General features: G+C 40.6%; 1 protein-coding gene across 4 annotated transcripts in view; it reads right to left on the reverse strand.

Moving 5' to 3' along the window:
* The window catches only part of POMT2 (protein O-mannosyltransferase 2), a 27,700-nt gene continuing 713 nt past the window's right edge, over positions 1-26,987 (reverse strand). The window contains exons 2-21 of one of the 4 annotated variants that reach the window (XR_012056434.1): positions 26,874-26,958; positions 25,991-26,095; positions 24,738-24,846; positions 23,748-23,856; positions 22,168-22,327; positions 19,505-19,611; positions 18,509-18,591; positions 17,369-17,478; positions 15,326-15,392; positions 14,461-14,533; positions 12,877-12,955; positions 11,968-12,119; positions 10,273-10,364; positions 9,134-9,210; positions 7,929-8,000; positions 7,655-7,714; positions 7,366-7,476; positions 6,256-6,396; positions 5,503-5,617; positions 1-4,964 (exon numbers count right to left, since the gene is read on the reverse strand). Coding sequence is in view for 3 of the 4 variants with exons in the window: in XM_030274758.4 (XP_030130618.3) it covers positions 4,859-4,964; positions 5,503-5,617; positions 6,256-6,396; positions 7,371-7,476; positions 7,655-7,714; positions 7,929-8,000; positions 9,134-9,210; positions 10,273-10,364; positions 11,968-12,119; positions 12,877-12,955; positions 14,461-14,533; positions 15,326-15,392; positions 17,369-17,478; positions 18,509-18,591; positions 19,505-19,611; positions 22,168-22,327; positions 23,748-23,856; positions 24,738-24,846; positions 25,991-26,095; positions 26,874-26,958 (2,008 nt within the window). In the remaining variant the exon portion in view is untranslated. Of the gene's footprint in view, positions 4,965-5,502; positions 5,618-6,255; positions 6,397-7,365; positions 7,715-7,928; positions 8,001-9,133; positions 9,211-10,272; positions 10,365-11,967; positions 12,120-12,876; positions 12,956-14,460; positions 14,534-15,325; positions 15,393-17,368; positions 17,479-18,508; positions 18,592-19,504; positions 19,612-22,167; positions 22,328-23,747; positions 23,857-24,737; positions 24,847-25,990; positions 26,096-26,873; positions 26,959-26,987 lie in introns of those variants that run through there. The other 3 variants (XM_041716819.2, XM_030274758.4, XM_072930292.1) reach the window with 3 other exon arrangements.

The following is a 26,987-nucleotide window of genomic DNA, read 5'->3' on the forward strand; positions in this document are numbered from 1 at the left end:
TTGCTTCAAAGAAGAGGTATTTATTACAAAATTAAATTCCAAATTCTACCTCATTTTCCATGATCACCTGTACAAAACACATTTATAGCTCAAGGGAACATTCTCCCATCCAGACCATATGGTACAGTAATTGCACTGTAGTTAAAAGAATTCAGTTCAGACAGATGCACACACACACCCCCCAGCATTAGTAAAAAAAGTTCAGGATATAGAACAGAATTACCAATGAGCCACTCTCACTGTTGCTCCAAACTCTTGCTTAGCCATGGGCAAGCTCTTCAAGGATGGCTCTAAACTGTGTCTCTTGTGAAACACAGTAAGCTCACTTGGCAAAGTTTTAGAATCAATTACAAATTCAGCAGGAGTGGCATCTATACAAATATATTATAGCCTCAGATATTATTTGTGATAACCATAGCCCTTGACATTCAAGTAAAGAGCATTAAAAAGTTTACAAATTGAAGCAATTTGCAACCAACCACACAACCAAGGTCTTAGTACTTTAAAGAAGGCAAAGAATTTTCAGTCCTGACTACCGGCAGCCAACAGCCCCATCCTGAAGAAAGTATGCTATGGAGGTGGTGCTCTTATCCTCAGCCTTCCCTTCCCAGCAGGAAGAGCCTTATGTTGTTCTAACAGTCCACACATTTTTGCTTTCATGACACACTTACCCATGTGTGGAGTCATGGCGTCACTTGCTGTAAAGGGGGGAAAAAAAAAATCTTACCTACATTCCCTGGCTGGCAGAGACACAGGGCACTGCTAAGGTTTTCACAGTGCCAGCAGGATCCTGAGAGGAGGAAAGAGTACATGTGCACAAAGGGTTACTCAGAGGGTTACTCAGTCACAGCTTGGAAGGGAAGCTGCTAAGCGTGGCAATGGAGAATTTCAGGTAAATACCTTGTGTTTCCACAATAACAGTTGGTCTGCTCTCAAGTCCCCTAGAAACAATTCTCTGAAGGATTCAGGAGGGACAGGAGGGAACTATCACATAACACATCTGTTTACCTTTCCATTACAAGATTCTGGTTTTGCTCTCAGACCAAGTGACAGGTATTCACTCACTCAGGCTACTACAAGACATCCTGTCCTACCCCTTGTCCTGGCACTCGTATGAAATGGATGCATAGGTGCAAAATTAGGGGAAGCAAAGACATGTCCTGTACTTCGGGCATTCTTCAAGAATCAGAAGGGAGGAAGATACAAAAAGGTATATTCTGCCAATGCCCTTTGTGCATCAATTAGCCTCTCCAATAAAGATGCAGAAAGAAAACTGCAGACTAAAGAACGGGGGTGGCTCCCAGGGCTGCTAACAACGGTGACAAACAGTGATGACACAAAGTCCTCCACCTGGACCAAGGGCAACATTGGAACAGAAATCTCCATTCAAATCATCCTCATAGTCACATCTGTGTCTCATATCATGAGTGGTCCAGTTCCTGGAAATAGGCCAGTCCCTGCTGCTGGAATAGATGTGTGCGTGTCGATGTCCTGAAGAGACTGTTAGCAGAAACCGTTTAAAATGGATGGACTGCCTAGGATAAAGCTAGATGAGCCTAGAGGCCCTCTATCTATCTTTCAGAGACTGAAGAGTTGAAAATAGTTTACACACAAAAAAGAATTTGAAGCAGGGAACGTGGCAGCCTGCAGCTTTTTGTGATTTGAATCCATGGATACAGTTTGATGAAATACTTTGTCAGTGATAAAAGGAGCCCTGTCAAGCAGGGTTCAAAGACAGCAGCTGCTCCAGAGAACAGCACCTCTGGCCTCAGAAAGCACCGTTAGCTATTTTCCACGTGACTGGAGAAGACGACTAATGAGCAGTTCCCAAAAAGAACCTGAAATCATTCCACAAGCACAAATGGAAAAACTGAACCAAAGAAGTTGAAACCCAAATTCCATCCCAAAAGCAGAGTGCCTTGCACCCATTGCCTCATGTCTGTACCATTCAGATATTTCAATACAGAGTCAGGAAGGGAATCCAAATTATTGTATTTTATTGACCTCATAAAATATCAGTTACTATTATGTTTCAGTAATGGCCTGATAGATTTTGTTTTAAGAAGCAAATACTGAAGGTCAAATTCTAAGAGGATTAATTTTTCAGTACTTTTCTCCTGAAAGAAGACAGAGCTACATGAATGTACACTTACTTAAAAACCCAACCCTTGGAGTCCAGAGGGTACAGAGGAAACGTCTGCCCTCTAGTTTCAATGTAGACCTTTCAATCCTTTTAACTCCAGATCAAAAATTAAAATTCTGCTGGAAGTTGCTCCCTCTTGTGGAATAGATAGATTTTTTTTTCACTGTATGCCTCCACCCATTTACCAGCACACAAGACCTAAGAAAAAGTCTCAATGTCAATCAAATGCCCTCAAGAAAATTTCTGAAGTGACAGTCCTAAAGAAAAATAAACCTTTTGTCTGTGTTGAAATAGAAGCTGGACTTGTGCATAAGAAAGTAGGATGGGAGCATTAAATTCGCCACCTTCAGCACTCAGCTGCCAATCCATATCCAGAAGATTATTACTAATAAAGGATGGATCCTAGCCAAAAACCATACTGGTTCATCTTCCTCAGGCAATTCCTACAAAACTCAGCTCTTCATAATTACTGAAGAAATCAACGTTATTAACTCAATTTTTACACTCCCAAGTTTTAATATGATGAATAAAGAGTAATTCCAAAACACTCCCAAGCTTCTTAGATTTATTTTGTTGTTAATGCTAAGGGGAAGTGTAAAATCGTACATGCTGGAAAAAGCTGCACTTTAAAGCATGGCTTTTGCCAGGTCTTCTGGCAAATCCTCCCCATGACAATGGGACTCCCTTAGGGAAAGCTCATATTGAGAATAGCAATGTATTAAGTCAATAATCTCACCAAGAGATTGATGGATCACGTTGTTACAAGGCAGCACTGCACCGTCTACCTTCCACATTGCCAACAGTTAACAATTTGCTTGCTACTGTCAGATCTGGCAGGTTCTGAAGAAGTTTGTAGCCTTCCTCCCCATCCTTCTTGCCTATATATCACCTCTGTGAATTCCTGGCTCATGCAGGAGCACTTCCTGCAATAACAAGTGGAAAAGAATCATCAAACCCAGCAGCTAATTATTGCAATGACTTCCCATCATGTATAAGCAGCAGGTGGTCAACTCAAAACCTTTAGAATCAAAAGCACAGGTCCACTCCATATGAGCTAGTATCTATAGGAGTTAGTTTTTGGAGAGATGTGACATACCAAGCCAGAGCCTTACAAAGCAAGCAGCTGCCTTACTGAACAATGCTGTGGATCTCTACTAAAGAGGAACCAAAGCAAGTCTGACTGGAGTCTAGTTCCCCCCACAGAACAACTATGCTAATGCAGCCCTTCCATGTGGTAGGAAATGTATTGGATCTCAAGATTTGGAAAGAGAAATAAAATGCACAGTCCATGTTTAAAGGCAGACACACCCACCTGTTACTCTCCCTTTACCTGTAATTTAGATGCAAGGCTATGAAGCAAAGCAAGAACTCTGAAATGAAAGGCATGAGTTCATTGAAACATATACAACAGAGTTTTTCAAATATTACTTCTTGATATAGGAATACAGCTGTGATGTAAATGTCGACATTGGATACTACAAGGTAGCAACTTGAACTGCGACAAGAAATCGACACTGGATGAAGGGTAGGAAATGGAATAAAAGAAACATAGATGAAAATATCTAACACAGGACAAAGGCACCTGATAAATCAAATTTCTTGGAAGGAGTAGATTCAACACCCAATGGCTCTTGACACTTCACAGACAATTTCTGCCTGGCCTCACATTCCCTTGTAATTTGATGTTCAGCAGCCTAGAGAAGGAACGTGTTCATTTTGGGAACACTGAGCAGATACTTTGGCACCAGCAACCTGTTTTGCAGATGCCACATGCATTGAGATGAAGCCTTCCCCTAAAAGCACAGGCACTGACGCTGAAATAGCTGAGAGCAAAAGCTGAATGACAGCTGTCTGTAGGATTTCCAAGCTATCATTACAGTCTCTAGTACCTCCTCATGTTGGTCTCTACAGCATACTGGGGCTGAAAATAAACCACCTGCCATTTCTGCTCTAATTTCCTTGGCACTTTCAGACAGAACTGAAAGAAGCTACAAAGAGTTGAGCTGGAACAGTCTGGCCGTGAAAACAGGCCTGCTAGGTGAGTTGTATAAACCATTGAAGGTGACCAGAGAGAAAGGCAGTACATAGGAATAAACAATTTCCATCTCTGCAGAGGGCCTGGGAGACAGGCAAGGCACAATGGCTCAGGAGATTTTAAACAGATCCTTTCAGTCAAATTTTAAAAATCCAGGGTCAGAACAAAAAACCTTCAGACAGCCATGCCAGGTAGAATGAAGGTCCCCAGATACTTACAGTAAGCTTTCAAAAACCTCACCATAAGAAAGGTTGTTAATCTTGACAGAAGTCCTATAGTGCTTCAGACTGTAGTGGTGCTTAGATTACAAGAAGGAAGACACAGACCCATGCATAGAGCATGCATGCAACTGCAGACAGCCTCCAACTTGTACTGATCTGGCTGCTGGAATGCCACTGCTGTTTGACTGACATACACTGCTTCAAGGAATTGGCACGGCAGCCAGTTGTCCATTAATACAACCTAAGGATTCAGGACATGAGTCTTTTAATTTAAGGGGACCTTGTCGTCCTCTGCATCTTCCAATGCAGACAGTGCAAACAAATGCCAAAGCAATAGGGTTACTATACCCAGAGTCCTCCAGAGAGGGCTTTTATAGTCATGTCCTCAAAGCACCAGAATCAACCTGACATGCAGCAGATCTCGTATTTCTGATCCGCTGTATCCAGGCTTCCTTTGCTCTAGAATTCCCAGGAATCCATCCACCGGAGCCCTGCCATGGGACTGCTCGGGTTGGAGGCCAAGGGTCCTATCATCCCATAGGACAGTGGATGGAAGAGGTAGAAGCTGTGGAAAAAAACCAAATGCCCATCAAACATAGCACAGTTTTCTGTCTCAAGTAGTTCACAGCCTATGGCACCTTTGTCTTTGGGCTGCTCTAAGCTCTACTGGGAACCTTTTAATCTCTGCTGAACCAAATATATACATAGCACACAGTTTTATCACATGGAATTTTCTCTTAGAATCTGATAAAACCTACAATAATGAAAAATTTGCCTGTATTTGAGGAATATGTCACCATCACTGGAAATAAAACCACAAACCACTGAAAGGCAGGTTTGGAGGAGAACAGAGTGTTCACGCTGTGTGCTGCAACAAAAGAAAGATTTCCTGCAATGGAAAGATGTTCTATAATGCATTACTGGGACACAGATGCTGAATCTAATCAAATTTGAAGGTTCAGGATTGGGCTTGAGGATGTCTGACAAGTTCAGCAGAGAAGAGAAAAGAGAACAAAGGCTAAGGATAATTAACAGGCAGCAAAGTTTCTATTGAGATGGCCATTGTCATACATTCCATTCATGAAAACTTCAGCTCTACTCACCTGTACAGGATGAGCAGAACCAGTGCCAGGAATCCACCTCCATATACCCTTCTAGCTGTAGTGCTGGGTGACAAGAGCCCAGCACAGAACTTCAGTAGTGCATCCCAGGTGATTCCTAGGAGAAGAAAGAGGTAGAAGCCAGAAGAACAGAGCTGCTATGTTCACAGACTAGGCTGATGAAACTCTGTTAACACCAAAAGACCATGTCAATTTTTAAATTAATTTACCTTGGTAACCTTCAGAACCATAGAGATTGTTTTGTATCAGCAAATGTTCTTTTTGTCCTGCCTTTCCATTTAAATAAATTCAAAAGAGATCTGTGTGCCAGATGCTCATGAAGTTGATATAAAATCACAGGAAAAACTACCAAGGCCAAATTATAAACAGACATGACAGAAAAGTGCTGGCAGTAAACCAAAAGGGAAGTAACTTATATACAAGAATATATAAGAACAGTGAAATAGCAGTGACCAGGAATCCCATCTCTTAATTTAATGCCCTAAGCACCAGACATGACTGCCTCATAAAAAACTAACCAACCAACCACCACCAAAAAACCAAAGCCAAACAGACAAACAAAAAATTGGCACTGCAAGCTGATTTGTGAAAAACATTTTGAGTAAATCAATGCTTTCGAGCACTTTGCACAAGCAAAGGCTATAAAATAATAAACCTATTAGGCTGAAAAACACTCTATTTAACAGAGTATCACCTTTTTCCCTACCTTGTCTTCTCCAAGACTCTAGTATTTACCTGTCAACATGCTGGAAAAAAGCATGGCAGGAAAGTAGTGGTGGAAGTAGAGAACTCGTCCCATCATAAAAAAAGGGAGGTAATGAAGAAGCCAGCCCAGTGTGATCTGCCCTCCAGCATGTAGCACAACTCTGGACAGTTCTGGAACACAAATAAACATATTTCAGCAGAGAAAAACTCAGCTACAGTTCCTATTTGCAAACCTTAACACACAAAGTAAACTCAGCAGGAATGATCTTTGCTGGAAGTCATGTATTGGTCTGGAATTGCTTCAAGCCTCTGCAACATCCTAGCTGCATTCTTTATAAACATACAAGCACACTTCAGGAGAACAGCTACCAGAAAAGATATACAAGCACCTAAGTCTCAAGGCATCGCAGGAGGCTGACCATGCTCTGTGTTAAGACCAAAGGTGTAGTTTCTCTGGCTGTGCATCAAACTAATCAGGTGATTCTGGTTTCTGAAGATTTTCATTTTCTCTGCAATGAGAGCCATCCAGATGATCACTCTGTCAGCCCTTCCTGGAAAGAAGTGGTGCCTAGCTTTCACAGCCTGGGGAAGGGACTATGAGCTCTGATGTCTGTATACAGCTTAGCCAATAACTTTTTGTATAATTGAGGTGTTTCCCATCACATTTCAGAACTTACCTCCTACAAGGAGATCTACAAAATGAAGCAACCATTGATGTAAACAGGAATGGTGAAAGTATGACTAATTAGGGCTTGTGAAAAGCTCCAAAACCTTGGCAATGGGCATAATAAAGGATCGTTTTATCTCTTGCATTTGTCATTTGCTTTGCATAAATATCAGAAAACATTTCTTGTCTTAAAACACTGTGCAAACTACCAAGTACAGAGCACATGCAGAGCTCGATAGCAGGGCATTGATTAATTGCCCTGTATCCCATGCAGCCAATGTAGGTAGCCATGCACTATTTTTGTAGCTGTGGTGTTCACTATAAAACTATAGCTATGAAGTTCCCACTCTTTTCCCTGTGGACACTTCTTGATAATCCAAGTTCAGTGGTTTCTCACCCTTGACACACAAAGTCCTGCCACCCACACAATTTTAAGATTCCTACAAAAGGCATTTATGAAAAGGAAGACTGACCTCACCTTTGAGTTCAGATGTCAGCTGGACACCTCTCTTCAGTACCACTGCAGTGGCAACTGTTATCAGAAGATATAACCCAATAGTGACCAGATTTAGCCACCAAATCACCTACACAAGAGAAAAAGAAAGATTTGGGACTTCATGCTTGATGTGTGCATGTGACATGCAAACATTAGGACTATAGTAAGAGAGACAGTCCAAAAGGAGAAGGAAGAGAACTGGCAGAAGCAAGACCAAGCTAAAGTTTGCTAAAGACATTGGCTAGGAACTTCTCACTCCAACTTACCGGGTTTCCAAGCAAATAAACCCGATAATCTGTCTCATTGACACCAGAAAAACGCAGTCCCTGAGGAAAGAGGTCAGAAGGGAGAAAAACAGATATTCATCAGTCCAGTTGGTATTTTGCACAGCATCTAAGGTGAGACCAATTCCCATCCATGCATCTCAGGTGCTGCAAAAGAAAGCTGACAGTATCTTCAATGCAATTACAAGGCGTTTTGCTTCAAAAGGCATTGCAAAAGCACTTGAAAATAGAAAGGAATATGGATTGAACAATATACCTGGTAATTGATGGGCCAGTGCCAAGGTTTGGATGTGACTTCATTGTCCTTTGGTTTGAGGCCACTGTTTCCCTACAGATAAATTAACAGAATTTAAATGAGCAGGCGGGTGTGCTGCAATGTCTGCCCAGAAATATCTGTGTACACAAACATATATCAATACCCTTCCTGAGTGAAAGTTCTTTTTTGACCTACATAAATACATCTTCCACAATGGTCACAATTAGGACTATGAATGTACTAATACTACTGTGCAAGTGAAAATCGTTTTTGGGTAGCAAAAGAGGCAGTATTCTCTCATTTTTCCTCTTCAGCTTTTCTGTCACTAAGGATACCTGTTGCATAAGCAAGACCTTTTGTCATTAAGAGACTACTGTGACAGATTTGTCTCCACCACGAAAAAAAAGCCTCAAAGATTATTTCCATGGAAACTCATGCAGGTGCTTCCTTACCTGAGACAGCATTATCACTGATTGCCATGGACACGCTTTACAAAAACACTTTACAAGTACTAACAATAACATGCTTGACTACTTTTTTCTCTTTAAAATCTCAGAAGAGGTTCACAAACAGCAGCAAAGAAAACCCTAGATTCCCTTCTCAAAATATTAACTTCTCATTCTTCAGAAGAAAGATTGAGGAGCTGGAAGCAAAAGGGCTGTGGCCAAGAGTACAAAGAACAGGCATAGGAAAAGACTGCAAGAGCAGTCCACCTTGCAAATATTAAATCTTCTCTTTTTAAAAAGCATATATTGAGAGATAAAAAGGAAACCAGAAATCACAACTCCTTGATGAACCTGAAAAAAATCAGAAGTTTTCTATTTTCAAAACACTTACTGGCTTTTTAAGTGTCTTTTTAGCTGATTTTCCTTATTTCGACCACAGTAATATCCTCCTGCCTCATAAAGACTAAATTTCCTTTAAACCCTTACAGGAAGGTAGAGAAAACATTACATAACTAGGCTGTAGCTAGATCACATCAACAGCAGAGCCAGGCATTAAGCACAAGGCTTCCAAACTTGGACTTGGAAGATTTAGCTCCAAGATCATCCTTTATTCTAAGTATAAATTCAAGTAGGTTGCTTGGCATGTAAATTCTGCCCTAGCTTGCAGCCATCACCCAGATCCCTCTGAAAGTGCTATTTCTTTTTGAATGCAAGAGACAGAAGGAAGAAAATGATAATCTGGAATCAATGATATCGTACCCGGATCATAACCATGTGGGATTCTAGCAGAATTTCTGCAAAAGAAGGTTTCAAAACATCCAAGCTGATATTGGGCACTTCAAAAAAAAAAAAAAAAAAAGAGAGAGAAAAATAGATTAGAAGTTTGCATGGTTCACTTTTATTTGCCTTTTTCATAATAAACTAAATTCTCTCCTCCTACAACAAATCTGCTTCCAGCACCTCTTTTAATTCCCTCTGCAATTCATTCATACTCTGAACACAGTGGCTTGCAGTTAGAAGTGTCTCCCAGTGAACTTTACAACTGTTGAATTTCTAAATTTCCTCCTTTACTTCCAGGAGCAATAGAAATATATAAAAGTCCATTAAATAAATAATTTGTATTTCTGGCTGGAATTAAGAGACAAAGGCTTCATAGGCTTCTTTTATCTGTAAATGAGCCATAGTATGGGAATGTAAAATGCATTACAGCAGAAGAGGAAATTCTACTAAGTCAACAGCCCAGGATTTCTTTCCTTTGTTTTGCATACTCTCACAGAAGGAAGAACAGTAAGTGTTCTAATAACTCAGAACCCAGCCCGAGCCACCTGAAACTCATGGGATGACAATTGTGTTGAACAAACCGGGACAGATGAGCCTGTGAAATATATGTGACTCCTGGATGAGGCTGCAAGACCCACCTGTCATTACTGGGAAACTTAGATCCCTGTCACACACTGTTCATTTCTTGATGGTACTGCAAAGTCATAATTCAGCACACCCCCAGTAGGAGAATGAAAAAAATACACCAGAACAGACTGGATCCAAGCTTTTTAAAAATATCATTGAAATATATATGACATATCAATGACAATTCCCAGTTAAACAATGTTAGAAATAACAGCCGTATTGGAGTGCTTCACACTTTCATAACACATTAAAATCTCAAAATCCTTAAAAAAGTCTTTACACTTCAAGCATTATCACCAGCTTCCAGTACAAACAGTGAAATAGAAAAGGGCTCTGCATCCCTGCACATACTCAAGTTCAGCAAGTTTGCACTTAAGCTGGGAAAGAACACATACATTTCAAATGCAGAATGCCAGGGATGATAGCTCATCCCTTCCTTTAAACAGTAATCCAAGATGCACTCTCAATTGAAAAGGAAATCAATTACTTACATTTAGGGTTAATATGATCTTCAAAGTTCCAAAGGGAATTGGGTGTCTCCTTCAGGTATGGTGTGCAGGTGACTTCTACTTGTTCCCAGCCCCTGTGGATCAGCAGAACAGTTCACCACCACCCCACAGGAATCCTCAATATTTCCACATCATGTTTAGTTTTTCCCCTTTAGCTTTATACTTCTCTATAATGCTTCAGCAGTTGCATTCTTACATACTACAGGAACCATGTAGAAACCAAAACAGATCTGCAAGGCAACTGACATCAAAATTCTACAGAATAGCTGAACCACATTTCTCACTTTCTCACCTAAAAAGCCTTAGATGGGATTTTTGAAAATTATGCACTTTGCCAACTACAAAGAAACTACTTCCAATTCAACCCTTATAGTCCCTCCAAAGAAAATCACCATCATCAATTTAAGTCAATCCGTATCTACAAGAACTGAATTACAGAAACAAAACAACCACCTTAGAGGATACGAATAACTGTTCTTTAGTCTGTCACCCTATGTCTAGCAGGTCGTATCAAAGATTTTGGGAGAAAGTGTATCAAATCTGGCAGAAATATGACAGATTAATAGGGAATTTTCTATCAATCACCACTTAGAAAATTTCACTAATTAAGTAATCCATTAAATAATTACCATTAAATTCTCTGGAGGACAGTGATTACTACCCTCTAAATAAAAAATATAAAAATCCAATATACTCTAATCATCCTTATTTGCAGTTAACAAGTATTTTTTTGCCCTCAGCTGTTACTATCATCAACATTTTGTGGCAATAACTTCCATTCACATAGCAAGTTGTTAGTGGGAAAAAAAAAACAATCAGCAATCCACAATGTTTTCTGAATGCTCTTGATGGAGATTTTTGTGGCTTTTTTGTAAACTGAACACATTATGTGTCCATAGGTCCAGTTTTATGGTGATGTCTAAATGGTATTTGCACTCCCGGCCAGGCAGTTGCCAGAGATACCTGCCTGGTCTGTGATTCAGTATACACAGGATTCTTTAATCTGGTTTTACCACAACACACAGAAGAGAAATCAAAACAGCAGCAGCATGAGTGCATAGGATCCATGTCAACATCCCATATGGTGCAGCTTTACAGACAGGGCAGCTTGCTTCCATCAGCCTGGATGTCTCTGCATACACCTCATCTGAATGATGAAGATGCATAATTCAAGGACATATAAAATTCCAACCCCTGCTAATTGCAGTTTGTAACCCTGCCTCATTTCAGATGCTGCAAGCAAAAATGGCAAAGGTCTTCTAATCACAAGGTAAATTAATACCAATAGAAAGCAATTTTGAAGACTGTGGTAGAGAACAGCATGAACTGCCCCAGTTTTCAGTGATTTTTGCAAACCCCAAGGATAAATAACACGTTAAATAACATGTCTGTCATCCCCTCCTGGTCTTACCAGATGACAAGATCCTATGTCCATGCCACTTTTGGATTTATTAGTAAGGGACATTATTTTTCAGAGCTGCATAGCTTCTCTGTAACAGACTGCATAACCCTAACCCAGATCCTTTGGTCATATTCCTAGTACCTGCTACTTATATTTTTATTCTTTTAAAGAAATGGAAGCAATGTAGTTATTGCTTAGTCTAAAAGTACCATTGAGTACAGGAACATGTCAGCTCAAGGCCCTGCAGGGCTGGATGGGGATTACAAACTATTTACCATTTTGGCAGAGTCTTTCCAGAAGATCCCAATATACAGCCTGTGGCCACATGGGTCAGCCGGACCTGACTCCGCAGGACTTTGATGAGCTCCCCAGTCCTTCTGCCTGCCACTTCAATCCGCCAGAAGTCATTGGAGTCTCCTGTTCCATTCTATCATGCAAACACACCATTCCAGAAAAAAAATTACAAAAATAGAAAAAAGAAACGAAACAATGCCCAAACTAGAAGACACACAGAACTGAAGCACTGCAAATAGGAAATTCTGAAACTCCACTGGGTGCTAAGCCAAAAAAACTAGCCCAGACCAGACTCACTCACACTTCACAGAAGAGATTCCCATCAGGAAAACATCATTCTAGACATAAGCAACCATTCACAAATAAATCTCTATCTTGCCAACCTTAATTTTGTTTGCTTTCAATTCATTCTTGACTGTAGCTCAGAGTTACAGCATAAACAGGGGCAACTTGGCTGCTTCACAAAAGGGGTTTAGGCAACAGATCTTTGCATTTAGAAATTCAGCCCTCAAAGCATATTCCATGTTTGTGATTCAAAATTCTGTCATTCTGTCAAAAAAAACCCACTTGTCTATGTGACAAGGCCAAATACATAAAATAATACTTGTCAGAGCAACTTCAAGGTTGCTCAGTTTGTCATTTTTGGAGTTGAATGCTGCCAAAGCTAGACTGACAGTAAAAGTTTAAATTTTTTTAAATCTGTGTTCACATTAAATAGACCTTAAATATGAGATAAGGCATTTCATAGTACATCAGTTTTCTCCTTGAGGATGGCAGATGTCCATCTATCATCCTGGATAACAAACTAAAAAAAGCAACAATAAATTCCCTTGCATGATATGAACTCTTCCCAAAAGAAGAAGCTTTTGTTTTATCTTGCCTTCACTTACTATTCCATAGCCAGTGACCTGAAAATGCTTCCTTGTCAGGGGAGCCTCATGTTGGTGACTGTGCAGATTTCTAGAAGTTCTGAAATGAAATTAAAAGTCAAACCTTTGAACCTTGTCAATTTGTGATAAAAACATTGATTTGAGCCATTCAGAGATTTGCCAGTACTGTAATCACTGAATTCCAGCTGAGGGCACAGCAGGATGCAGCCTTAACGGGATGGGAGACACGGAGTGAAACTGTCGCTTCCCAGCATGTGACTCTGAGCTTATGCCACACTCGACAGTGACAAAAAAGGATGACAGCATGAAAAAATCCAGCCCTCAAACTACAATCTACCACCTTTAAAAGGAAAAGAGATTGGTTTCATTTTGCTCTGTTTTGTTTTAATTAACAGTAAAAATGTGACAAAGAGACCTGTCTTATAAGACGAAAAGCAAGATCCTGACCTTTTGTGATTATCAGTTTTGCTTTTGCAGGGAAAGATTGTACCATTTAGGGAGAAATCAGTGGTCACCATTTACACCAGCACAGTGCAGGCAAAGAGCCTCCCATACTGGCAGGGTGTGCCAGCTGAGGGAAGCAGAGAAACCTGGCCATAGCCCATCAGTCCTTGCCAAAGGTGCTGGGACAGTGCCCAGCGTGCTGCTGCTGCTGGCTGCACTGTCCCAGACACCGCTGTCCCACGGGACATGCCACAGGCCGGCCCCTTGTGCCACCTCCCGGATCCTTCCCCAGCAGCGCCCATTCACTCCCGTGCCACAGACCTCTCAGGACTTAACCCACTTTGCCTAATCAAGATGTTATCATCCTCATTACTCATGTATTTGATAGTAAACTCCCAAATTCAAAATTTAAAAAAATAATGATTATAAGACTTATTTTTTCTAAAATAATTATTTTGGAAACCTAAGCAATGGTTGGTGCATATAATACAACATGATTTCCTGGCTCACGAATTTAGAGGTTCTGTTAAAAAATCAAAGCTGTGAAAGCACATAGCATTTTGGCACACTGATATAGTGACATTACACTAGATAAAGACTAAATATCAAGTCACTTCCACTGCTTCCTCTTAGGTATCCTCTGCAGAAAGCTTCCATTTTCATGCAAAGTGTTTAACTGCTATGATCTCAGTGCTGTTGAGAACTTCAGCAGGTGGATATTGCCTATGAACATAGGGACAGGATACTTGCAGTACACTGACCAAAAAACCCTATATTCTATTTGTCTAGAAAATTCAGCATGGAGACAGGCAACAGAATGAGAGTTTTGAAATTGCTTCTCTGGAAGAGTTACCCTGACTATTGCACCTCACAGAACTGAAGAAATCTCCCTGCTGTTTAGGGAGGTAGTTCTAATAAAATTGTGTAGTTCTCTCTGAAGTTTCTCATTTAATAGACACATTTGAAAACATAAATCATAGAAGAAAATCTCTACAAACCTCACACTGGAAATTCAGATATACAGATACCTCTGTCACACAGCCTGTTTGTGCTTGTCTAACCACAGTCTCCAGCAGGACAAGTCTCCCACCAACTCTATTCAATCACACAATCTCTTTGAATCCCAGAAATCATCCTTACTCTTTATGTTCCAGACGAATTATATCTCCATGCCTCACAAACTCCACAGGACCTGAGGGGTCAGACAGATCTGCTGAAGGAAGACAAACTAATCATATCAATGCACTGACAAACTTACCAGGGTATGACAAAGTTTCTTGCTGATGCTCATGCCTCAAGCAGATAATAAAGCAAACAAAGTTGGTCTGACTCTAAGCCTGGTGTGTTTTACAGACTCTAACCCTGAGAGCTACTCTAAAGAATGTCAACTATAAATTACTCTTGCAACACTGATTATAATTTTTCTTATAGATCGATGTTATTTACATTTTTTGCTGTTTAGAAAATTCTTGTTGATTTTTATAAACACATGTGGCAGGTAAAAAAATAAAGGAAACTGCCAGACCAAGCAGGCCTCAGCTACCTACACTACATAATCTAAACCAACAGCTTTCTGCACAAACCACAGATCATCACATTCAGTACTCTTATCTTGTCCCAGGCAATCATCCACAAAAATCTGTCAAACACAATGTACCAGATCGTAACAGGACTCAGCTTTCCCAAGACTCTTAGCCACAATAACAGATTGCAAACAATACTCAGTTCAAATTTCCTCTCTACTGTTATTTACAGCCCTACACAGCTGAAAAATTGTCTCAATGCAACCTTCAGCTAAGAAAAGCTTATTTACTTCAGCTGTGCAGTCTGGAGAAGAACAAAAAACACAGTAGACACACAATGTAAATCAAGAGACAGGTTCCCCTTGTTCTTCCTCCTCTCCCCCTCATATCCAGGAAGGATACTCTGCCCTGGAAAGAACTAAGAATATTTATGTGAAAAACAGAAGCAGCAGTAATAAAAGGCACTTTACTGTTTTTGTTACCTGTATCTGAATCATGTTTCTTTATGATCCACAGGTTATTCAAATCTTTATGTAAGTAAGCAGTGACCTGAAATGACAGGATTCATTATTTTACATAACAAGAAAAAAGCTGTTGGTAGCAGTCACACATTCACCAGCAAATCAAAGCCCCAGATAAATGCACCAACCACACAAAAATCCTGGGATTACCTTGATGACAATGCCCCCTAGAAAACCAGTTATGGGCCCCTCCTTAACCCAGATGACACCTCTTAGCCAGTGGATAGCCCATACTCAGAAGCACTACACTTCATGGCAGTTCACATGCACCAACAGCCTCCAAACACAGCCTGACCTCCCCTCACCTGTTTCAGAGGTTCCTTCTACAACAACAGGATATTCAAACCAGAGCTTTTGCATAATCACTGACCACTATCTGACCCAGGAGACAGAAGCAGCACTGCCTTTACATACAGTAGAGATTTCTGACAAGAGGCTGACTGTGACAACCATAACATCTGCCAAAATATTCAGGCAAGGTAAGGATTCAGGGATCACCCATTACAGCCACACATGCTACACAGCTAACCCCTGCCAGCCTGCTCAGCCTCATAGAAAGTAACTGCATCTACTGCTACCATGACACCAAGAGCATCTTACTCCAGGTTGCTGCTCCCCAGAGCACATGGAACTGTACTCCCTTCACCCACCCACCCCTGACAGAGCAGCACGCCCTGCTCTGTGAGAGCCTAGCCCAGTGCCCCACCTGTGCCTCTCTCTTAGGTGGGAGCAGATGATCCAGTGGGTGGGTGAGAGGCAGAACACAGAGGAGCGTCTGACAATAGGGAAAAAGGGACAGCTGGAGGTAGAACCTTGTACCTTGAGGTCAAGCCATCAGGAGAGGAGGAGAAAGTGGAAGCAGAGAGATCACTTTTCCTCTCTACATCTCCTCCAAATTCCTCTCTGAATTCCCTTCCCCTCTCCAGATCCCTGAAACTACCCTAGAACCCTACTGTTGTCCTACCACCAGGGCATGGAGCACAGCGGGAAAATCTCCACCCTTCCCCACTTTCCACAAGGAACTCCATTAGTGTCCTCTCCAAATTGCCTTTCCCTGCTTTTAGTGTCATAAAGCATGACCTGCATTCCAATTTTGCCTATGCTTGAGGCAGTTTAGCATGACATCTCCATATACCATAATAAACATTAATGTCATGTTAAGAGTATTAGAAATTCTGATTGTGACAAGCAGCAGGAAAAAGATTGAGACAAAGTTTTCACTTCTGAAAACTTCCTCCTAGCCACAGAGACAGCAAGGAGTTAAAAACACACTTGTGTTTTTCTGGCAATTTTATTTCAAGGATCTCAACAATTTTTAGACACCAATAATCAAACCACAGAATACATCTCGGTAAAAAAGTGCAGAAGCAGCAAAGATTTGTGAAGCTTGATGATGATGGACAAAAATAAGAAATCCACTTAATGTTTGTACTTCTTAATTAGAGATAGTTACATGATTTCTGCTTTCTACTTTCACTTATTGCTTAATCATTTAATGAGAAGCCCTTAGTTCAGATGGTTTCCATATGGCTACATTAGCTTACAAATGTACAGTATCTAATTTATTGAGCAAATTCTTTGGTGACAGATAAAGGAAGCAAGGCACAAAGGAGAGGGATTCATGTAAGGTCACAGAGGCCAGTGGCTGGAGTAAAAACAATACATAGCAGTTCTATTACCTTGCTTTTAATATACAGCCAGAAAAGCTGCAAGATAATGTATTTGTTTTAAACAAAACTTTACAGCCTTCCTTGAGGTAACTTTCATGGATGGTGGTCTTGCAAAGCCTTGTGACTGTAAGTCACCCCTCTGGTGCAGTGTGGTAGGCTCTCTTCAAGCCTCCTTTTTAGTCAGAGTTCTAAGCCAAGTGCACAGCTGTGGCACTGAGAGGGTAACAGATGCTGAGTAAACACACAGCTCCTACCAGTTCGGCTCCTAATGCCAAATACAAGGAGAGTAACCCAGCGGTTGCAGGCACAGGCAATACTACCACAGCACACCAACCTGCTGCTGGCGAGCCCCAATGCCCTCCGGATAGAGGTGCCAGTGGGAGTGAAGGTATCCCCCTGCCATCCGAAGGTTCTTCATTGTGACCACAGACCCATATGCCAAATCTGCATGAGAAAGAGGGAGGAACAAAGACATAAGGCAGCTGTCCTGTATCTCCCCCAGCTAGTCTACAGTGCTCGATTAAGCATGCACTCTTCATTGTTTTGATGGAAGTTCATTTCCTGTTTGACACATTACTCCACAGGGCTCATTGCAAGCTTATCTCCCATCCCTAACCAGGATTCAGTGAAACTGTTATATAACATTTGGCTGAAACACTTAAAATTCTCCCACTAAGTTTTAACATAAACAGACATGGCAAGACATTCCTTTGTTTGTAATTTCATAATGAGAGTTTTAAGATGGCTTTCCCTAAGAGTATAACACTTCTGAACCCTACAGCAATACAAGAGAGAAGGGAGGCGAGCTCAGCTGTTGGATAACAGAGCTGCTACACTGGCTTAAGACATCTTCCCTCCTAGTCCCCAACACAAGCGAGAGAAATCACCCTTGGAGAACAGACCTGCTGCTCTGTCAGCGACAGCTCTGGAGCAGGGAACAGCCAGAATAAAGCTGAAGTAATCAGAAAGCTAAACCATTTTAAAGGCTCAGTAGTCCCTAGTCAACCTGAGGATTAGGGAACAACCACATAGCCTTCTTTTTGCTAAATTTGGATGCATTCTGAATACAACATAGCTGGACCAGTGGCATGCTGTGTCACAAAAGTTGATAGTTTCCATTTACACATATTTTGGAAACAAATCCCACATCTGAACACCTACAAGTCTAAGGTGAACAGGAAAAACATCAATATAGAACCAAAGAATAACGAGATGCATGCACACATGTCAAACCCCTCAAAATGGCATCCTTCCCTCTAGATGTAATATAATGAAACAGCTAGTGACCATGTACTGAATTTTCAGTCTTTTTCTTTCTGTCAATACATAAAACTGCACAGAGGAAGAGTATGGATCTGACCTTTACCATGGAAGGCATAATTCACACTGCACTGAGTCATGGGGATACCGCTTTTATTTAAGTTCTCATGTACACTGACAACATTCAGAGTCCTTTATTCATACGGACACTCACGCTCTGGAATGGAGACATTATGAAGATTGTTCCCAATCAGCTGGGATTGAAATGCTGAACTGAAGAAACCATCCCCAGGACCACTACAAAAGACAGCAAAGAATATGACAATTCAAGGTCTAACTAAGCAGCATACAAACCTTTGTCATGCATTACCAAGTTGTTTTTACAGAAGAAAAATTATAAAACCAGACTGGGCATCTGAAGAAGAGTGGGTGCAGTTCCTTTAAGAGGCACACTTCCTTAATGTTTTGAATCACAGCAGATAGAGACAGTCTTGCAGGAAACTGTCCAGAGTTGCAAGGACATGAGGTCACAAAAATGTAAATGCTAGCACTGCACAAAGCATCAGAACTGTCTTTGGGGGTGTTCTTACAACAAATAAACTGATCACTGTCAGGACAGATATAATAAAGCCTTTCTCTGTGACTCCTGTAATCTTACTCCTGCTAAGAGGTTAGTGGTAAAACCAGTGGACTTTAACTGAAAAATAACATATTTATTTTTCTATTATTTTTCTACAGTGAAGTGCTTATTCACCTCATTTTTTAATGCTGGCGTATGGAAAACATTACTTGGCCATTTGACTAGCTCTTTCCTTGTAAAAAGCATCCCTTGGTTGCATGCATTCAGGAAAGAGCCCTCCCTTCAAGCACATTCAGACTCTTTCAATCACAGACATTTTTCAGGAAAGTAATGACTTTTTTTTTAATTACAAAAAGACAAAGAATGGAATTGAGACATTTTCAGGTCCCAGAAAGATAAGAGGAAAAAAAAATGAGACAGGAAATTTGGTTAGGTTACTTGCTTGGCATTTCAGAGAGTCTCAAACTCAAATTCAATTTCACTGCCAGCTTGGCCAGAGAGCTGGGGAAGAGAATTAAACAAAGACACAGCTTGTGGCTGTGCTTCTGACACTGAAAGTGGACTACTATATAACCAATAGCCTTTAATTCAAAGCAAAGTTATTCTTCTGGAGAAAACATTGTGAAATACCTTCTATTTAACACTGCAAAATGAACAGCAAACACAGCCGTGTAGAGGGCAAGTGGCAGTACGATGAGGCAGAGTACACGAGCCAGTAAATGCTTCCCAAACATGACCTGTAACAAACACAATCTGGATCAAACAGTGCAGGAACAACTTCACTCCTGATTTCACAAGACTCTGAGCAGCAGTCCTATGGCTGGAGCCTGCTGTGCAAAAAAAGCTCACCAGGTTGTAAAATTACCTCAGAAAAGCCCAGAGAGAGGTAAAAGCTGAGCCAGCCCTTGCTGTGCATCTCCAAAAGCTGGAGCTATGGTACCTCAACATTTTAGGGTCATAGGAAAAAAGACAAAATTAGGCAAATAGGAGAGTTTAGTGTTCCAAAGTGCTGAGCATCCCTAACTTTGGCAAAGGAGGTTGGACAGCCCCCACTGAAAGTATTTCGAGAGCAAGGACCTTAACTTGTTTATCAGTGGTACATATCTTAACCCAAAAATCCTAGCAAAGAGATGGCTCCCAAAATAGTAACTACCAAAGCTAAGCAAGAGGGAAAATGAAAATTTGCTCCCCCAGTAAGTCTGTGCAAATGTAAATGTAACCAGGACATCTTGGGGATCTACATATGCTTCACTTACAGAAATCATCTTGCTTAGCAAGGATGCTCTCACACAGCAACTTCTAGTGCTGCTCAACCAGAAACTACAGAAAAGTCAGCAGCAAAACCTGTTCTTCAAATGTCCCAAAATGAAAGTAAAACATTTTATTTCAACCAATTGAAAATATGTTTTGCAAACAGATGTCAAAGAAGCTATTACATTTTCAAATCCTACTGACACTGCTGGTAGTAAATAACATAAAGTAGAGAGTGGATAATAAATAGTTGTGGAAGAAGAAAAAAATTAAATAGCAGAAACTGTTTACTACATGGCCACACTAATGTCAAAGTGGGTGAAAACAGAGGCACTTGCTATTCTCCATATTTTTTAACATGATACCTGTCACATAATCATTAAGCTAATGATTCTCCATCCCTTAGTACCAGAACCAATTAATTCAGAAGGAATGGAAAAAGCTGAACACATTGCAAAACTCAGTGAAGTCAACAAAGCAAAGAGCTGTTCAGTTCCAGTACTTCAGCAGAATACTTCATAACCACTGGACCCTAAAAACTAATGCTGATTGATGGTACATAACCAAATACAGACAGTAGAGAGGCACATGAACTACCCTCCAGTTCCCTAATTAGAAAGGCCTCAATATGCTTCAATTTTCATGAAATGGTTTTCTGCAACTAAAGACTTCAATCCAAAGTCAAAGAAAAGAAAGTGCGTGTGAAAGACAGCGGTGAGCAAACCGGAACAATGGACCAACACAAGCTGAGAATTCTAGAAATCAAGGTAGTCCCCAAAAAATTGCATATAAATAATAATGAGTGGCTTCCTAACAAATGCAGAGGTAAATTATTCAGGCTTTCAGAAGATTAATCCTCACCTTTTTTTTTCCTTCTCCTCAAGTAACAAGGCTGCCAAATAGCTATTCAGAAAGCATCTACCTTCCGGAGTAAATTCTTTACATATTCTAACACTCGGGGGTTTGCTGCCTTTGTTGCCAGCAGCACAAATGAAATCACTGTGCAGCTGTCTCCTGGCACAAAGCTTAGACATGATGGATTCGTTCTATTTCAAATGCAATTAACTGACTTTGCTCAAGAAGTGTTTCTCTGGAGTTGGCACATTGAATCTTTGCAGACCATATTGATTCAAGTTAACCAAAGAAAACAAATCACACAGGAGGAATAGAAAAAGTCCCCCCATACTCCCACTGTTTATAAGACAAACGAGACAAAAACAGTAAGTGAAAAAAATAGAATTTTCAAGCTTCAAAAGAGGCTGAGACAAGAAGAGAACTGAACACCTTTTAAAAGATATGACTGAAGAATTTGTCTTCCTGCCAGTTGCAAGACAGCAAATGGTACATCAAGGTGTTTCTCCAAATGGCAGATTTCACACTTTGCAAATATAAAATGCAATATATTAGACCAGGACACTCAAACCCACTAGCAATTTTTTTAAGGCTTAGAAGAACTAAATGTGTATGAAGTCAAGCAGGCTATGGCTGTCTTAATCCCCTAAACTGGCAATGGATGCTGCAGATTGCAGAGCATTTCTGTGACTCGTGATGCTCCTGCTACGCAGCCTCTGCCCCCTTACTCTCACAAAGCAGAGCCTGAGCTCACACTGCTTATGCAAACTGAGTGCTGCAAGACATGCTGTCTGCCAGGTAGCACATGCTCCTTGGAAGGTCAGGTAACAGTGCTGGGCAACATCTTGCTTCGGGCCACTGTAAAGCCACTCCCTTTTACTCCTGTAAAGGTTAGACTGAAAATGCAGCCAACTGTAATGGTAACAGTTTCTCTCAGGAAAAAGTAACAGTCTTTCTGCTGTGCTTGGATACTATTACGAACTGCTAATATAAGTGTGTTTGTTTTTTTTCAAAAGTGCGGCAATAATTTTTTCATTAAAACCTTAATCTGCTTTTTTCATCACCACATCAGATGCTCCTCTCTGCTACAGAGTATCTCTGTTTAGGTATTTGCAGGGGTGTCAAAGACTAGCAGAATTACAAAGCAAACAAAACAAAGAAACACTTAAAGAAAAGCCTTTGAAACTCACCAGTGACAGGCTGAGGTTCCCCAGCAAGTCCCATAGGTCATAGATTGTGTTCAAGCCAACCAAGAGGACTACAAAAAGGCCAACAAATTTTACCCCCATTGCTCCAGCAAGGCTCACACCAGTCAGACTCAGCCAGAACCACCAGGAGGCAGAAAATGGCCTGCAGGACCAGTAGAGCAAGTCAGTAAATAAAATGATGGCTAAATGAATGGGCAGCCTGTGATCACAAAAATAAATAACAGATCAGTTACCCCAAAAATTTACAGTCCATCTTCTCAGGAACCCATAAGAAGTGGAAAAACAAGTTTTTCATTTAATTTAGAATCACACAAGGATACTGGTTTCGGATACAGTCTTGTGAAGCCTTGATACAGGCTTCAGGTACACTTAAGCCAGGGGCACACTTAGATCCCCTATTCAAGGATGGAAACACAGACATCAGGTATAAGCTAAAATACTAGTATGAAGAAAGTCTGACTACATGAAAGTTCTGAAAACAGAAACAAGAACTTTTCTCCATAAAGTGCAAACTTACTTCTCTCAGAAATTTAGGGACATGGGGAAGAACAAGAGGCAAAGAGCAGCCACCTGTAGTACAGCAAGAAAGCCTTAGCGGAAAACCTCTATCGAAAACACAAACAAAAGCAGCAGCAAAAAGCAAACAAATTATAAACTGACATAAAATTGAACTATAGAAGAGAGATGAGAAAAAATGACAGCAGAACTTAAAACTGTTTCCTTCTGATTCCTAATGCCTTGCCACTTTTATTTCAACTAGACAAAATCCCCATGACCTGCTAAGCAACAGAGTTGGCTTTATTTGTAGAATATCAGCTACTTTGACAACAGGATTAGTTCTAAGATATGAAAAATAAATTCAGGTCAAGACACACAGAGCTGATCAAGCACTGCCCTGTTTTTAGTGCTGCATTCCCTGGGGAATGTGCTGTAGATAAGGATTGCCTTGGACAGCCGTACGTGATGCTGCAGGCTGCATTTCAGCCACGCAAACTGCAGACACAATAAGATTGATACTATCAGGTCTTGATTGTTTCATGAAGTAAAAACTGCTCATATATAACACAGAATCTCAACTTCTTCTGACTTTGAATTTGGGATGCATTTCAAGGAAACTACTCTGTGCAGCCCAGCCACAAAGAAGCCTTCTGACACATCCCAGTACCTAAAAACCACTACCCTCTCTGGATGGGTCTATAGCAAATATTCTTAACAACTTTACTACTTTATTCAGAATCATCCTGGCTATATTTCGCTCTAAGTTTTTGTAGCCATTCTCTAAATCAAACAAATTACACTATTTACGTTATACAGCAGGATTTTTAAAGGTCATAGGCTTACCGTCACAGGTAAATTGGTGTACTCCAGGCACAATACTTTCTCCCTAACCACACAAACCCTCAGAGTAAAAATTTCTCTCTGCTACCAACAGTCATTTTCACCTTCAAATTTCCTGAAGTAATCTCATTTCAGCCATTCACACATCACCAATGGCAGACATTACTTTAATTGTGTGGAAGTTAAATATCACTAGTTTAACAAAATTATCATCCTTATCTTACCTGTCTGCACAGCTGTTACATTTCACCATACTCAGAACAGCTCCCATGAGAAAGAACATTAGAATGGGATCCAGCAGAATATACTGGGACAATGTAATACAGCCTGTATCTGCAAAGAGACACACAGCAATGTCAGAAACACTTGCAGCTCCAAAGTGAATCTAAGATTGTGGGAATTCAGCTTCCTCTGTGTAGTCAAGACAAGAAGAAGGTGGGAAATTTTAGAAATAGAAGGAGATCACATTTCATCTTCTACCTGGATAACAAATGAAAAAAAAATGAACAAAAAAACCCTAAAAACAAATACAAGAACAAAGGCAGTACAGCAGTATCTGTGAAACACCATTTGGAAAATGCTGGTTACATATTCAGATGGAGAGGATTACAGCCAGCAATGATCTACCTCAGGCAACACCACAGTGCCAGAGGATGCCAGAGAAGTCATCTTTCAGATGGTACCTATAGAAAATGAATTTGGATTTGATATTTTAAGTCTCCATTTCTCAATACCCCTGTCCTTACAAAACTCCTATTTTGGTAACTTCATTTTCAAGGTCAATTTCTCCACTTGGCTCAAATCAACAAGGAACTTCATTAATTTCTTATTGTGAACTCTTCTAAACTAATGTAGGGGTCATTAAAAACCTCTATAATTCATACGAACATCAACATTTCACTAGTGGGCAAAATCATTCCTGACCGCCCACCTTATATTTTTTTTTTTTTAATTAAGGTGCAATCTAACCCAATACTGTGGTTATGTAAATAACTGAAGTACCTATGAACTAAACAAGACTGCAAAGTTCTTAAGGGGACCACCAAGTAAGAAGGCTCATACATACATACACTAAAAAAAAGTGGAATGACTTTGTTTTCGAGAAAGTCTCTCATTAACCCAAATATCCCCTGGTTAGGTTATACATGGTAATCCAGAAATTACATTATCTGAACAATTAAGATACTCAATTTTGCTGTAGCAGGAACACCTACCAAAAATAAGGATGAAAGCCGTGAGTAAGGCTGCTGGCAGTGACTTTGACAGTTCCAACACTGTGAGGTAGGCAAAAGGAACCAGGCAGGAGCCAAGAAATGCACAAAACTGCAGGAAAAGATCATGGCAGAAATTATAACCCCACCCACAGTGGACAAGAGCTCACACCCTTTCCTCCCTCTTCCATACCTACAACAGCAGGTGTTGCAGCAGCTGAACCGAGTCACAAAGAACATTGGACAAAAGCCAGATGAACAAAGACACCGCTCAGAGGACAGAGGCTTACTCTGCTCTGCAGTGGTGTCAGTAACAACAGCCAGTCACACTCTTGCTAGACTGAACCAGAAATTCATAAAAGGATGCATTAAGTAGGTGCACCACACATCCACTACACTCAGCCCTTTTTTAACAAGATACTAGATTATGAAAGCTAAGAACAAAATACACTTGCTCTTTATATCTTTAGCAGACCAGATTCCCCTCTCCTACACAAATGAGACCAAGGATAGTTGGAGGAGAAAGAACAGAAATCAAAACAAAAGAAAGCAAGACCACAGAAGAATTTATAATCTTTAATGTCTGTTTCTAGCACCTCTCCCACCTTTGGCTCAGGGAAACCTAAAACAATGAACTTCTGGAAACTAAACTAAGAAAACATGCCTTCCCAGTTTTCAGTTTTCTTTCTAGGTAGAAGCAGTTGGCCACTGTTTCTCATTTTGACTTATCTTCTGTCAGTTATATGGCTCTTCGTCTGCCTAAATAGCAGTAGAGCCAGGGTTTCAGATCAAATACAACTCTGAATTTTGCCCTGCTGTCCCAGGCTCCATCAGCATACTCAGCTTAGTGTCATTGGGGGTGGCAAACTGCAGGTGACAATGGATGATCCTGACTTTTTGACACCCTTGATTCCCCAGGAGATTAGCCAGGCACATTGCAGTGAGAGAAGCTCAAACCCAGCAATGTTTGCTTTGCAGACAAGGCAAGGTATCTGTCCCATGCAGCAGTATAGTCTCACTAATTAGCAGGAAGAGCTGCCCTCAGTTTTCACCTTGATTTCTTACCAGGCCTCTCACAGACACACATTAAGACTTATTCACAATAGAACCACTAACACTTTTCAAAGGAGCTTAAAGACAAGGCACAAGGGTAAACAGATCTCTGACCTGAACAAGGAGAGCTGTTCTTAAGAGGGAACATTGTACTGAAAGCCACAGGAAAGCTAACCAGTTGACAATAGCCTGCAAAGCCTTACCCCTCTCATCCCTACATAGTTGTGCTGCTCATATCGATCCCCTGGTTTTTGGAACGGAAATGTACCATCATATCCACTAAGGTAGCCAGCAAGTCCAATCAGCATCTGAAGAGAAAACGTGAAAAAACTGGTCAGGAAAATCACAATGGAGGAAAAAGTACCCAGGCTAGCAGCAGTAAGGTTTCTGTAGAAGCCACACTGATCCAGAGGACAAGTAATTCAGACACATCATCCAAAAAAGAGTTTATTTACAGAAATCATATATGTACATACTGCCCTTTGTCAAAAGGCAAAATCAGAATTATTTCTGCAACAGACTATAAGGCTGACTGCAAGCTCAAGAAAAATAGTAAGTGTGGAATTGAGCAGGGAGAATTCTGTAGTCTCCCATAGCTCCCTATCCCTTTAGTTTCAGGAGATTCAGTCTGAAAAGAAGATAACTTTGACAAGGCAGGAAGATGCACCTTCATCCACACTACACACTGTTGCTAAAATAAGTTCATTTACAGAACAGGAAATCAATGCTCTCAGGGTCATTTGTGGCAGGTATCTCATCTGCTCACAAGTTATCAGGAACTGTTTCTTCCTTTAAAATGTAGGCTTCTATTATATATGCCCTCCAAGTGTCATATTGATTTTTTCATGTCAAGCCTTTCAAAAACCCAACATGCAATACTGTTTTGTTTTCTTATATTTGAAGCATGTTTTGTGAAGACAGAAAGTTGCAAGTTGAGGCTCTGGACACAGAATGCAAATTGCTGTGGTGTCAATAACAGTTAGGAAGGACTTTGTTGTTCCTAACATCCTTTGGCCAGGAGGCAGAGGCAGACTTTTATGGGCCCACTCTGTGGCTTCTGAAACATGTAACAGAAAAGCAGTTTACCTTCCCCAAAGGGGGATGGACATCAAAGAAGAAGGTCCGATTAATGTAGTAACTTCCCATCTTCCCAAAATGCGTTTCATCCCAACTGGAAAAAACACACCAACAAAACACAAA

This window comes from Taeniopygia guttata, chromosome 5 (assembly GCF_048771995.1).
Source record: "Taeniopygia guttata chromosome 5, bTaeGut7.mat, whole genome shotgun sequence".
NCBI classification, from domain to species: Eukaryota; Metazoa; Chordata; class Aves; order Passeriformes; family Estrildidae; genus Taeniopygia; species Taeniopygia guttata.